This window comes from Eumetopias jubatus, unplaced genomic scaffold (assembly GCF_037043125.1).
Source record: "Eumetopias jubatus isolate StellerSeaLion01/CBP00866 unplaced genomic scaffold, mEumJub1_p1.0 scaffold_16, whole genome shotgun sequence".
Lineage (NCBI taxonomy): Eukaryota > Metazoa > Chordata > Mammalia > Carnivora > Otariidae > Eumetopias > Eumetopias jubatus.
The window spans coordinates 44,031,770-44,044,234 of NW_028274822.1; the positions used below are offsets into that span (position 1 = coordinate 44,031,770).

A 12,465-nucleotide genomic window follows, 5' to 3' on the forward strand; every position below is an offset into this window, starting at 1 on the left:
AGATAGACTTTACAACATGTATTAAAAATATATTTTTTGTATAGATAAAATGTCTCTAGTGTTGTATAGAGCCTCTTTTTTAAAAAAATTATTATCTCAGATTATGTGTAGGTAGAGCTCTCTGTGGGTCCCATACACCGCGGAGGATGAACTTTGTTGAGTGTGTGAATACGTAAGCCCTAACTCCAACATGCATCCACACCCAGACCATACCCTTTCTCACAACACACACACACGCACACACGCACACACGCACACACCCCTTCACTTCCCTGTCTGATAGCTGTGCTCTCCATGATGATCTTTGCCCTCTACAGATAGCTTTTGAGCCAAAGAAGAAATAAAGGGGCAATCATTGCTAAAAAGGCCAGCACCAAGTGCATTTGAGAGTTTTTTAAAGAAAAAAGGAAGTGACCTCTGATACCATTAACAGAATCCCTGGGGCTGTGCAAAACCATAGGCTTTTATAAATCTGAGAAGTAATTTTTTTTCAGTTACTCCAAATGTATACCATCAGATGTGGAGAAAAAAAATCACAGGTAGTTGTATATGTTCAGTAAAATTAGCAACCCATTGTTTATTACAAAAGGAAAAAAGACAAAGTTATTGTGTATTTATTTATTTGAATGTAGATGTTTGTGTGCATGATTAATTTAGCATTCCAATACATACTTACTGAAAGCTGTATTTTTTAATAAGTCATTTTTTGTATTGCAGATTTTATTTTAATGCACATTATAATTCAATTTAACAATGAACAACATAACCCCCAAGTAAAGGCTTTTTTTTTTTCCTACTTTAATGGACAATGAGTAAAAAGAGAATTCTGCCTTAACAAGAAAAATAATAAACTAGATTCTGTTACTGGGTTAAGTATATTTACCTACTACATAAAGATCTGTTATTATTGCCTGCAAAGGAATTGCCAATTGGCGCTTTCTCCGAGCTGCTCTTCTTCCTCCCTTTCTATAGCCTTTTCCTATGTTAGCTCACCTATAAACTTATTTTTCCAGGGAATTATTAGATTTGGAGGAAAAGGCAGTGAGCCTATAGTGGGTTTCATTTTTGAGAGCATAAAAATGTATTGTAAAATGATTTCTTGTATGTTTTGTTATTAATAAAGAATTTGGAGTAATAGGTGCCACCTTAAAATGACATGGAAAGCTTTGGTTGCAGTGAATAATGTCACTGTAATGCAAGTGCAGAAATCTGACTTCCAAGCTCACCCATAATATTAGAGTTCCCATGTAAGGTTGTTTCACACTATGGCCTAAACAGTTATGTCTTCTAACTGATACAAAAAGGTAAACAAGTTTTATTTCAATTAAATTGGACACCTGTTCCTATATTAAATATTATAACCTATAATTTCCCTGGATTGAATTTGATGCAGTTTAAAAACTGACACTCCTTAATTTTGATTTTTTGGCACTGCTCCTAGCGAGTGTTCTTTTAGATGTTAATACTGGCCCCAGTCTTTCCGGTGATAGGTGACATCTCTTTTTGAAGCCTATCACCAAGAAGCTAGGATGAGAAACAGGACTTGTTTTCTGGGAAGAGACGCTGTAAGTTTGTAACTGAAAAAGGGCATGAGGTGTGACATGTCCTGTCCTGATAAAGAGCTCATTTAGTCTCTCATTTAATATGATTGTCTTCTTGATCCTCAGATCAGGTCGGATAGAGATAAAAACCTTTCACTACGGTATAGCGTAACGGGGCCAGGAGCTGATCAGCCTCCAACCGGTATCTTCATTATCAACCCCATCTCAGGTCAGCTGTCAGTGACCAAGCCTCTGGATCGTGAGCTGATAGCCCGGTTTCATGTAAGATTTCAGCCAGCTGATAATCTGATGTATTAATACCTTCTAACTGTGTAGAGCTTAACATTTGCCTCTTAACATTGGTCTTAGAGCTTTGATACTGACAGATTTAATACCAGAAGTGCGCTTTTAGCCTTTTCAATTTGTTGTAATGATTTCATTGTTTTTATAGAATTGATGAATGCTTAGGGTGAAAAACAAACAGTGCCAAAGAAGAAAGTGAAATTGCCAAAAATCTCCTTACCCTTTACATATTGGTGTGGCTAAGGACTTACAGGAACAAATTTACATAAAGGAGGTCAAAATTGTTGCCTGTAAATTACAGAGATCACAACACTTTTAATGACTGCATAGTATTCCAATAAATGTGTAGGCTATAATTTTAATGACAGTTTCTTATGATTTCAATAGACATCTGTGTTTGTCATCTTTATCTGTTCTTCTTGGTCTGATTGTTACCATTAAATAGTCTTAGAAAATGAGTAGTACATTTTAATTTTGTCATTTGTTGGCTGTATTCCTTCCAGAAAGATGTGCCTTTGATGCTACCAACCAGAAATTGAGGTTTCCCTTTCTCTCATAACCCGGCTTACACTTGGTTTCATCAATCTGCCAAACTGAGCAATATTTTCTTAGATACAGTATCTTATTATATTTCTTATGTTCATTTTTATGTTCTTTTTGTTTTATCCGTTTTCTTAGTGAGTTATCACAACTTTTTGTATATAATTTATATGTTCATATTTTTAAATATACATATATGTTTGAAACTGATTTTTCCAATTTAAAAATATTAATTGTAGTGAGTGTTTTAAAACTAAAGAATTGCCTAATATTAATCAAATTCCAGGAGGCATTTTTCTTTTCTTTTTTTTTTTTAGCCATTCTTACACATTTCCTGGAACAAGATTTCAACAATTTTTTCATGAGTTTAATATAGAAACCTAAGTTGGTCTTTATTACTTCTCCAGTTTCTGCATGAATAACTAAAACTTGCAATGAAATTATCATTTTTTAGACAGAATATATGCATATTATAAAAACTTTCAAATAATGCAATACTAATAAGAAAGTAAAAATGATTTGTAATCTCAGTACGTAAAACCAACCTGTTTGTTGCTTCTTTTTGGAACACTTTGGTGATATGCTGTAAGATGTTTTTCTTTGCCTAGATTCATAAATGTATTTCTTTGAAATTGGCATCATTCTCTGAAACCAGCTTTTGTCACTTTTGCAATCACAAGATTTAGCATCTTTCCATGTCAGTAAATAATTATTTACTTATAGCATCATTTTCAGTTGCTTCAAATTATTTTGTTGAATGAATGTAATGTAATTTTAACTAATTACTTAAGGGTAGACATTTGGGTAACTTAGTTTTTTTATTTTATTTTGCAACTATAAATAATGTGGCAGTGAACTTTTTTTTGTACATTTGCCCATTATATCCTTGGAATAAATTCCTAAAATTGGAATTATTTTAATAAATATAATGAAGTTGTTCTCTAGAATGGTTGTATTATGTTGCACTACCTGCCCACTGTATAGGAGATATACTTTCTCCACTCTTTTCTCTTACTTATCAAACTATCATTTGCAAAGAAATGATCTTAATGCTTTAAGTTCCCTAGGTTGAATATCTAATCAAAGTGAATTTCCTATTCCTGTTCTCTGTTGAATTTTGTTTTTTTAGAGGTGGGGGGAGGGGCAGAGGGCGAGGGAGAGAGGGAATCCCAAGCAGGCTCCATGTCCAGTGTGGAGCCCAACATGGGGTTCAGTCTTACGACCCTGAGATCATGACCTGAACTGAAGTCAAGAGTGGGATGCTTAACCGACTGAGCCACCCAGGCGCCCCTCTCTGTTGAATTTTCTTTTGGCTGGTTTGCTTTTTATTCTTACTGTTAAGAACCTCTTATCTATTAGGGATGTTAATGTTTAATTTGTCATATATTTTCCTTTTGTGTTGTTTGTTTTTAAACTTTGTTAATAATTTTTACCCTACCTATAGTTCTTGCATTGTAAAATTAGTTGTGTTTTTCAATTTTATCATAAAGTCTTGTTTTAGAGATGGTTATAAAAGCCTTCTCTACTCCAAGATTCTAATCTCCCCGATTTTGTCTGTTGTATTTATTTATTTATTTTTGCATCTATACTTTTAACCTCTGTGGAGTTTATTTTACTAAAAGGAGAGAGGTATATAGATCCACTTTGTTTTTCCTTTGTAGACAGCTAGTTGTCCCATGTATTGAATTAGTATTCCCAGTGGTTTATCATTGATACTTAGTCATTCAAAACTTTTTATTCCACATAGGCATGTGTTTGTTTTTAGACTCTTATACTGAACAATAACATATTTGTTGAATTTTTGCACTTGTAAAAACTTTTTAAATTATTGAAGTTTTGAAAATTGTTAAAATATTGATATGTGGTAGAGCAAGACTCCTATAGATCTAAACAGACAAATAAGCATACAAGAAATTTTTAAAACTTTTTCAAGGAGTGCCTGGCTGGCTCAGTGGGTAGAACATGAGACTCTTGATCTCGTGGTCGTGAGTTCAAGCCCCATATTGGATGTAGAGCTTAAAAAAATAAAATGAGAGTTATTTTTTAAAAAAGGGAGGGTGGCGCCTGGCTGGATCAGTCTGTATTGATTTTGGGGTCATGAGTTTGAGCCCCACGTTGGGTGTAAAAATTAAAAAATAACTTTTTTTAACTCTTGAGTACTACTTGAGTACTACTCAGCATTCCCTTCTTCCAAAGGACTTGATTGTTTCATCAACCAGTTCATCAACCAGGTTTTTTTTAATCCTTCAGGAACATGTAATGCTAGTGCTTTTTATATTGTTCTAAACCATAAAGATATAAGTAAAACTTCCAAACCTTTCATAAAGACAAAAACTCATTAACAGGGAAACTTGATAAAGATAGCACATGAGAGACCAGTCTCTAATTAGACTAATCTTGCATTTATGGATATAAATAATATCAATACAAAAATTCTAAATAATTCTTCCTGTATGAAGTTTAATTATCTGAACTCCTGTGGTTAAAACTTCAGGTCAATTTTGGGGTCAACTCTTGCTCTGCAGATTCTTACTGCCAGCACAGAAAAGAACGATACTCATAAAAAAAAGAAAAATAGAATCAATTATAGAATTGCAAGGATGTTTCAGTGTGAAGATCTATCAACATGTAATATATTAAATAAGTGAAGGAAAAAAGGTTTATTTTACAGCTGTTAAAAGGCAATAATAAAATTTACATTGTTTCATGTGTTAAATAACCTCTAAACTTTTTAAAAAGGGGGATATGTTGATGCTTCTTTAACTTGATGAAGCATATCCAACAGAAACCAATAGCCAGCATCATACTTCACAGGAAAAAAACCACAGAAGCATTCCCATTAAAAAGAAGCAATTCAACGGAACACTACACAGCTATTGAAAAGAATGTAATGGATCTCTATGTGCTGGATTAAAAGATTTTGAGGATATTCTGCCAAGAGTAGCTGAGTGACTGTATTAATTAAAAAAAAAGATAAAATTTTTAGAATACCTGTAAAACTGAGAACTCAAGCTTGGGAGAGGAACAACTGTCTTATATACTCACACACTTTTAATGTTGACAAGTGATTTTTACAATGAAAAAAAAAACCCACCTAGTGTCACAATTCCCTAAACACATTTAATTCTAAGTTCTTTTCTGTTCTTTTAATCTCTACAACTACTCTGTGCCCAGTACATTTTTAATTACCCTGACTCATATGTACGGATTTAGCAAAAAGATTTGGGAACTGGACAGAACTGGCTTTGTCTGTGGGCTCTGTCAAGAGACAGAGCAAAATCACTTAGCTTTTCTGAAGCTCAATTTCTTTACCAAGCGCTTATCATTTCTGCCTCACTCTTTTGTATATGGATCAAATGAGTTAAAATCCGTAAAACTGAGCACAATGCCTAGCAAATAGTAAGTGTTGGCCTTTTACTACAATATCTATCCTAATCACATGAAGTTTGGCTAACTTAAATTTTTTTTAAAGATTTTATTTATTTATTTTGGGGGGAAGGGGCTGAGGGAGAGAGAGAATCTGAAGCAAACTGCACACCGAGTGGGGAGCCCGACACAGGGCTCAGTCCCAGGAACCTGAGATCATGACCTGACCCGAAATCAAGAGTCAGACTCTTAACAGACTGAGCCACCCAGGCACCCTGGCTGACTTAAATTTTGATAGGGAGAGTAGCTTTTTCTTCAGTTTCTCTGTTCACCCTTGCTATTTTGGTAGCATGGTGATTGTACATTTTATCTTCTCACTTGAGACATAAAACTGTTAAATAGTTTTGTTTTCTAATTATTTTTGCAGTTGAGGGCACATGCAGTGGATATTAATGGAAATCAAGTGGAGAACCCTATTGACATTGTCATCAATGTTATTGATATGAATGATAACAGACCAGAGTTCTTACACCAGGTTTGGAATGGGACAGTTCCTGAGGGGTCAAAGCCCGGTAAGTTTGAATATAATAATTCAGAGATTCAGGAAATGCTGTGTAATTCAGCACTGGTTATAAGCAAGAAAAGGAGAAATCATGTGAGCCTTTTGGTGTTATTTTCTTTCATGCAAAATGATTTTAGGGAAAAAAGAAGGTAAAAGGAAAAAACCGATTGAAGAGAGAAAACAGAAAAATATCACTTCCCACTTTGGAAAAAAATATACCCTAGGGTCTCTGATTCTGTATTATAGGATCTATGGGATCCTTTCATTCTGCTGCAGTTGGTAAAGTCAGTGTGGCAAAAAAGTGAGCAGGGACTTTCTGTTCATAAAGTACAGATTTTATCATATTACTCGGAGCAGCAAGTAAAACTCGATTAGAGAGTCTGAAACGTACTTGGTATTCCTAGGGAAAGCCAAAAGCAGAGAGGGGGCTTGGAGACAGCTGGGTGACACTGGAGATTTACTTCGGGATGACCCTAATGTCTTCTGCAGCCTACGCTTTTAAACTAGTGTCATGGAAAGTGTCCTAGCCTAGAAACAGGAGTTGCCAAACCCTGTCACCATCATGCAGTGATGTTTGACTAAAATTTTAGACTCGGGTCCTTGAAAACACTGTAAACCTCAGAAGACCAAGGGTAGGAAGGCCAATTTAGTTTGAAAAACTAGTGGACAAAAAAACCAGTGGGTAGAGAGAGGTGGCAAAAGATACTGTTTCACCAACCTTCCTGAGATGGTTAGGTGTTTGGAGAGATTTAATTAGCTACGTTATTATTTTTGTTTTGAATTTAAAGAGCCTCAACATTTAAAATAGTGCTACCTATTACCTTTGTCACCTATGCCAGTTTATACCAGTAGCTCCTTTATGCATACGCCAATTTATAGATACAACCACATATGCCTTAGATTGGCACTTCTTCTTGGTTCAGTTGTACCTGTCTGTACCCTCAGAAAGAAAGAGGGGGTGAGGGGAGCTGGAGTGCGCGGACGGGGCTGTGCGCGAAGTTCAACCATCTGTGGCTCCTTCTGAGTCACATTCCAGAGTAGCGTTCTTTGGTATTTTAAAATACTATAAAATCAAAGAACATTAAACATATCCTTACTAAAACACTAGTCTTATACAAATATTCTAAAGATAAATGAAGATAAAGATTTTTTACAAGCGGAAATGATTTTTTATTGTTTTTTTAAATAACTCATTTCATATGTTCCTCTGTGATTTCTAACTTTATTAAAAGTACTACTTCACGAAAATTGTCAAAAATACACCATTAAAGATATATTTATTATGCATTTGATCGTGAATTTCCATTAACGCCTCCCATAGACATTTCATGCATGTATTTCCAGTAGTCGTTCTGGAAAGATCTTGAATTAAACTGCATTGTAATCAGTATTTTGGTTCAACATTCCGGAATATACGTTTTTTGTGTTGACCATTCATTTGTTCATGCAGCAAACGTTTATAGAGTCTCTGCTGTGTGTTAGTCACTGTTTTACCACTGTGGGCACCGCGTTGACACACTAGTTCCTAACCCTAAACCCTAACCCTAACCCTAACCCTAAACCCTAACCCTAACCCTAACCCTAACCCTAAACCCTAACCCTAATCCTAACCCTAACCCTAACCCTAACCTGTCCTACTGGAGCTTACATTCTAGTAGGGGAGAAAAATAAAAGCCAAGGAAGCAAGCACATATGCAATGAAGTTTGAAAAAAAAAATAAGGGTACAGAGTGGGCACATAATCAGAAGTGTCTCACTCAAAGGGACAATCTCTGGAAAGAGATTTGAATAACGTGATCAAGCCTTCATGAATTCTGGGGCAAAATTGTAGCATGGAGAGGTTCTAAAGAAGAACTGAGCTTAGAGCACTCGTGACGAATTTAAGTTAGAGATGGAAAATTTTATATGCTAGTTCTTATAAACATCCCACAGAACAAACCTTCCTAAATAGTAACTACTTTTCTCTCTACTTCTAAATTACACAGGGTGTGTAGCTAGTTTGAACTTATTTGATTCTAATGCGTTGTAGATTTCCTTTCCAAAGTATCTAATAAATTGAAGTCCCTGAGTTTGTTACAGTGCTCTTGTAATCTCCTAGGAAATAATGAACCACAGTGCCAAACCCCTATTCAGTGTACCAAAACAGTAATGCATGGAATGATTCCTTATGACCTGAGTAAATGGAGTGTGCATCGTTAACGCACACAGCTTACTTTCAGAAAGTGACTTAGGCATTGTGGAGAATCATGCTCAGCATGTCATTTTCAATGTTATTATATAACAGAGGAAAACATGGCAAAGGCAAAGTATCAGTGGCCATAAAAGATGTTGCTAATGGCATCTATACTGTTGTTTGCATTTTATATAAATAAAGGTCTGAAGTGATCTTTTCTTTGAGTCATATAGTGAACTCAAAAGTTATGGAAAAAAATGAGTCTTTACAAATATATACATTTTTAATAATTTTCCTTTTGCAGATCTAAACCATGTTTTATATTTTTTAAAGTGAGTGCTGTTCTTATCAGTAGCACTTTTAATTAAATCTAAGTGACTAAATGTTTGTTTTGAAAAAGTGAGATTAAGACTGATCCAAAAGGCAGATACACTTTTTAGGTATATCTATTTAGGAGACCCTCAAGTGCAGGGTGACCATTCATTTTCCATGTGTACTGTTCTAGGAACGTACGTGATGACGGTCACTGCTATTGATGCGGACGATCCAAATGCCCTAAACGGGATGCTGAGGTACAGAATCCTATCCCAGGCTCCGAGCACCCCTTCGCCCAACATGTTTACAATCAACAATGAGACTGGTGATATTATCACGGTGGCAGCTGGACTTGATAGAGAAGTAAGCCAACCAAAAACTATTTGAATTTGTCGTTTAATCTTAAAGGTATATGTGGTATCACATGCAGTTTAGCTCCAGGTAATAATACGTAGACAGTATTATTCAATATCAATTTTTTAAAGAAATCTTGTGCTATTTTCTACCGAACTTTGAATTGGTTAAATGATGTGTGCATACTGGATAAATCATTGCTGGTCCATGTAATATTTAGAGGAAGATTCACTGAGTTCATTAGATACATCTGGTATCTGATTTTTAAAATTCTTGGCATTTTTCTCAGTTTTCCCTTACATTCAAAGGTTTTTGTGAGGAATTAAATTAAAAACCATGCCCAAATAATGTGTGTGTAAATTTAGGATAATTTTTAAGTCCTATTGTTTTTAAGATTTATTTATTTTGGGGGTGGGGGTGGGGAGGGGCAGAGGGAGAGGGAGAGAGAGTCTCAAGCAGACTCTGCTCTGAGCACAGAGCCCCACGTGGGGCTCGATTCCACAACCCTGAGATCATGACCTGAGCCAAAACCGAGAGTCGGATGCTCAACCAACTGCACCACCCCAGCACCCCAACAGTCATATTTTTAAGAGGCTGCAAATAACGTGTGTGCTGAGGTGTTTTGTAGCCTCTCTGGATAACCTGGTTTAGTAAAAAGAGATTATCTCCTTTATTAGAATTTTCCCCTTGACTCTAAGATTAACTTATTTAACAGGTTTGAAGACTAGCGATGGCATTAATTCTACTGACAAGCCTTTAAAGTTATAAATGGAGAAAAACAGACTTCTGGCATAATTTTTGTTGAAAAGGCATAAAATGTTGACAACACTGAAATACCATGTAGTGTCATAGTCTGAGAGTGGATGGGCATTTCGGTTAATTCCCAATGCTCATCTCACTGTGACAGACCTCAACCCATGGTCCTCAGACACACCTCTGTGTTTTTGTTCATGTAATTTCTTCCACCAGGAATGCCTTACACCTTTTTCTTGCTCTTGAACCTTCCATTTCTTCATGTTTCTATTTAAGCCCCACTTACATCCTCTCCCGAAAACCCTGTCCCTAATGAATCTTTTATGCTGTTCTGACCATTTTCTTAAGAGATTCTCAAGGTCATTATTGACCATCAGTAATCATTGTGTGAGTGAATTATCAAAGTGCTAACTCATAGACATTTGTGCTTTGTAGATTTCTGGCTGAGCCAGCTTTTATAGTAATGAGACCTCAGATTATGTATGTCAAAAGGAAACATTATACCTACCGTAATACATATTATTGACAAGGATTTTAGGAGTTGGTTTTTATGACCCTATATTTGCCCCAGTAGCATTCACTTGAATTGGATCGAAAAAAAAATTACTATTGCAATTAATTATATACACAAGATAGTGCTAGAAGCACTTTAATAAAGTAGTACGAACAAATCAAGATTACTTTATTCACAACTGAACTGAGCTGGGAGCCTTACTTAGGAGTTAAATGTATGCCTGTAACATTGTACCTATTAACTTCCGGGTGTCACTGATTCTTTGTCCAGTAATATTCTGTCTTGGAGATAGTTGAAATTTAGTGTTTGCAGTAGTACTTCTCATTCAGTGATACTTGGAACATGCATGTCTTTTCACCCCTTCCATTACCGTATGAAGTGCAATGCTTAAATGCCAATAATCAGCATGCATGCATATTTTGTTTGAGAAGGGGGGGTGTTTTCTAATATTCTCTCTTGAGTGCCAGGTTGCTCAGATACTGTGTAGGTATGTAGCTCATCCCCCAATATAAATATTTCTCTTTTATTCACACTCTTCATTGGAAGATACAGAAATGGGGCTTCCTCATGTTTGCACATGGAAATATTCTTATCGCATTGAGTCTGGCTGTTTCATGACAAGAAGGAGAATTAAAGATCATTTTACTAAAGCAGACCAGCCATATTTAAAAACTAGAGCGACTGCATTTAGTTTAGAGGATGAAAGCCTGATGCCATACCCTAATTGTGGTTAAGTTTATTTTGCAGTGGACCGAAGCTGCCATGCCCCACCCCCGATGAAATGAACGTGGAAATGGATTAGAAACGTTAGAATCATGTGTGAGAAATAGCTTCTTGACAGTGAAATTATTAAACACAACAATGAGTTACTAGGGGAAATTATGGAAAACCTTCCTTTTCTGAAAGTCATTTAATGGAAAAAAAAATGTGTCTATCTCAGATGGTTTATGGTAATTCTGCCTGAGGCCAGGGATAAATTACTCTGACTTCTTCAGGCCTCGTGCAGGCCTGAGATTCTTTTATTTCTATTAGAATTCACAGTTTTCTTTCTGTCAAAAGTAATTTCAGTTGTCGTTCTCCCAGGATATATGACACCTACAAGTGATTGAACTCCTAATCATTGAAATGCCTACTGAGATTCCGTTTTTTATTTTACTTTAATCTGTAGGTTTAGAAAAATATCAGTTCTTCAGTTTGCGTTACTTGGTGGTGCCTTTTCCTGGCACTTTCTTTTCTCCACCCCTTTCCCTTGATGTCCATCTCCTGCCCTTTTCAGGTAGGACTACTGATGGTTCGCCCTCTGCTTCCGTGGGTGTAAATCCTGGGACTGCCTGTTATGGGCTATTTGACCTTCAGTGTATTAACCTGAAACCTTAGTTCCCACATCTGTGAATGGGGATAAAAATATTACCTCCCCCGTGGGATGGTCGTAAGGGTTATGTAACACAAGGCGTAAAGCATTCAGCACTGTGCCCAATAAATATTAGCTATTGTTTTCCTCTGTTGCCATCATAAATCCAGCCTCGGCATCTACTGGGTGGGCACTATCACTTTGGCTCTTCAGCATTGTTTTCTCATGGCAAAGAAAGAAAGATACTTCCTGTTTTCCAAGCCTACTGATCCTTTCCGTTGCCCTCTCAGCAACATGTTCTCCTGTGTTCCACTGTGTTGGTCTTCCCTTCCCTACAGATTCCCTTCTAAAACCCCACAAGTATCTTTATAATCTATAAACATGAGTCTCCCCTGTGGTAAAATGACTCTCCATGACCCCTAGGATGACGTCAGAGCTCTGTAACATGGCACTCCAAACCCTCTATGACATTGGTCTTAAAGCCTTCTTTGGTCTAACCTCCTGGGATTCCTTGCCTCCTGTTGAGGAACAAGTGATGTCCAACACTCATACAACCACATGCAACTCCTTGTACAAATCTTTTGTTCCTGTGGTTTCCTCTGCCTGGAGATTTCCTTTCCCATCTCTGGAGAGCAGGGTGACCCTCACTCTCTGAAACCCAGTCCCCAACCCCTCCTTGGGCACCCCTAGTAGT

General features: G+C 36.4%; 1 protein-coding gene across 1 annotated transcript in view; it reads left to right on the top strand.

Moving 5' to 3' along the window:
* Positions 1-12,465, top strand: part of CDH2 (cadherin 2) — a 207,039-nt gene that overhangs the window by 148,405 nt on the left and 46,169 nt on the right. Inside the window, exons 5-7 of the mRNA XM_028098388.2 lie at positions 1,668-1,823; positions 6,178-6,322; positions 8,990-9,162. Of these exons, the coding sequence (XP_027954189.1) occupies positions 1,668-1,823; positions 6,178-6,322; positions 8,990-9,162 (474 nt within the window). The remainder of the gene's footprint in view (positions 1-1,667; positions 1,824-6,177; positions 6,323-8,989; positions 9,163-12,465) is intronic.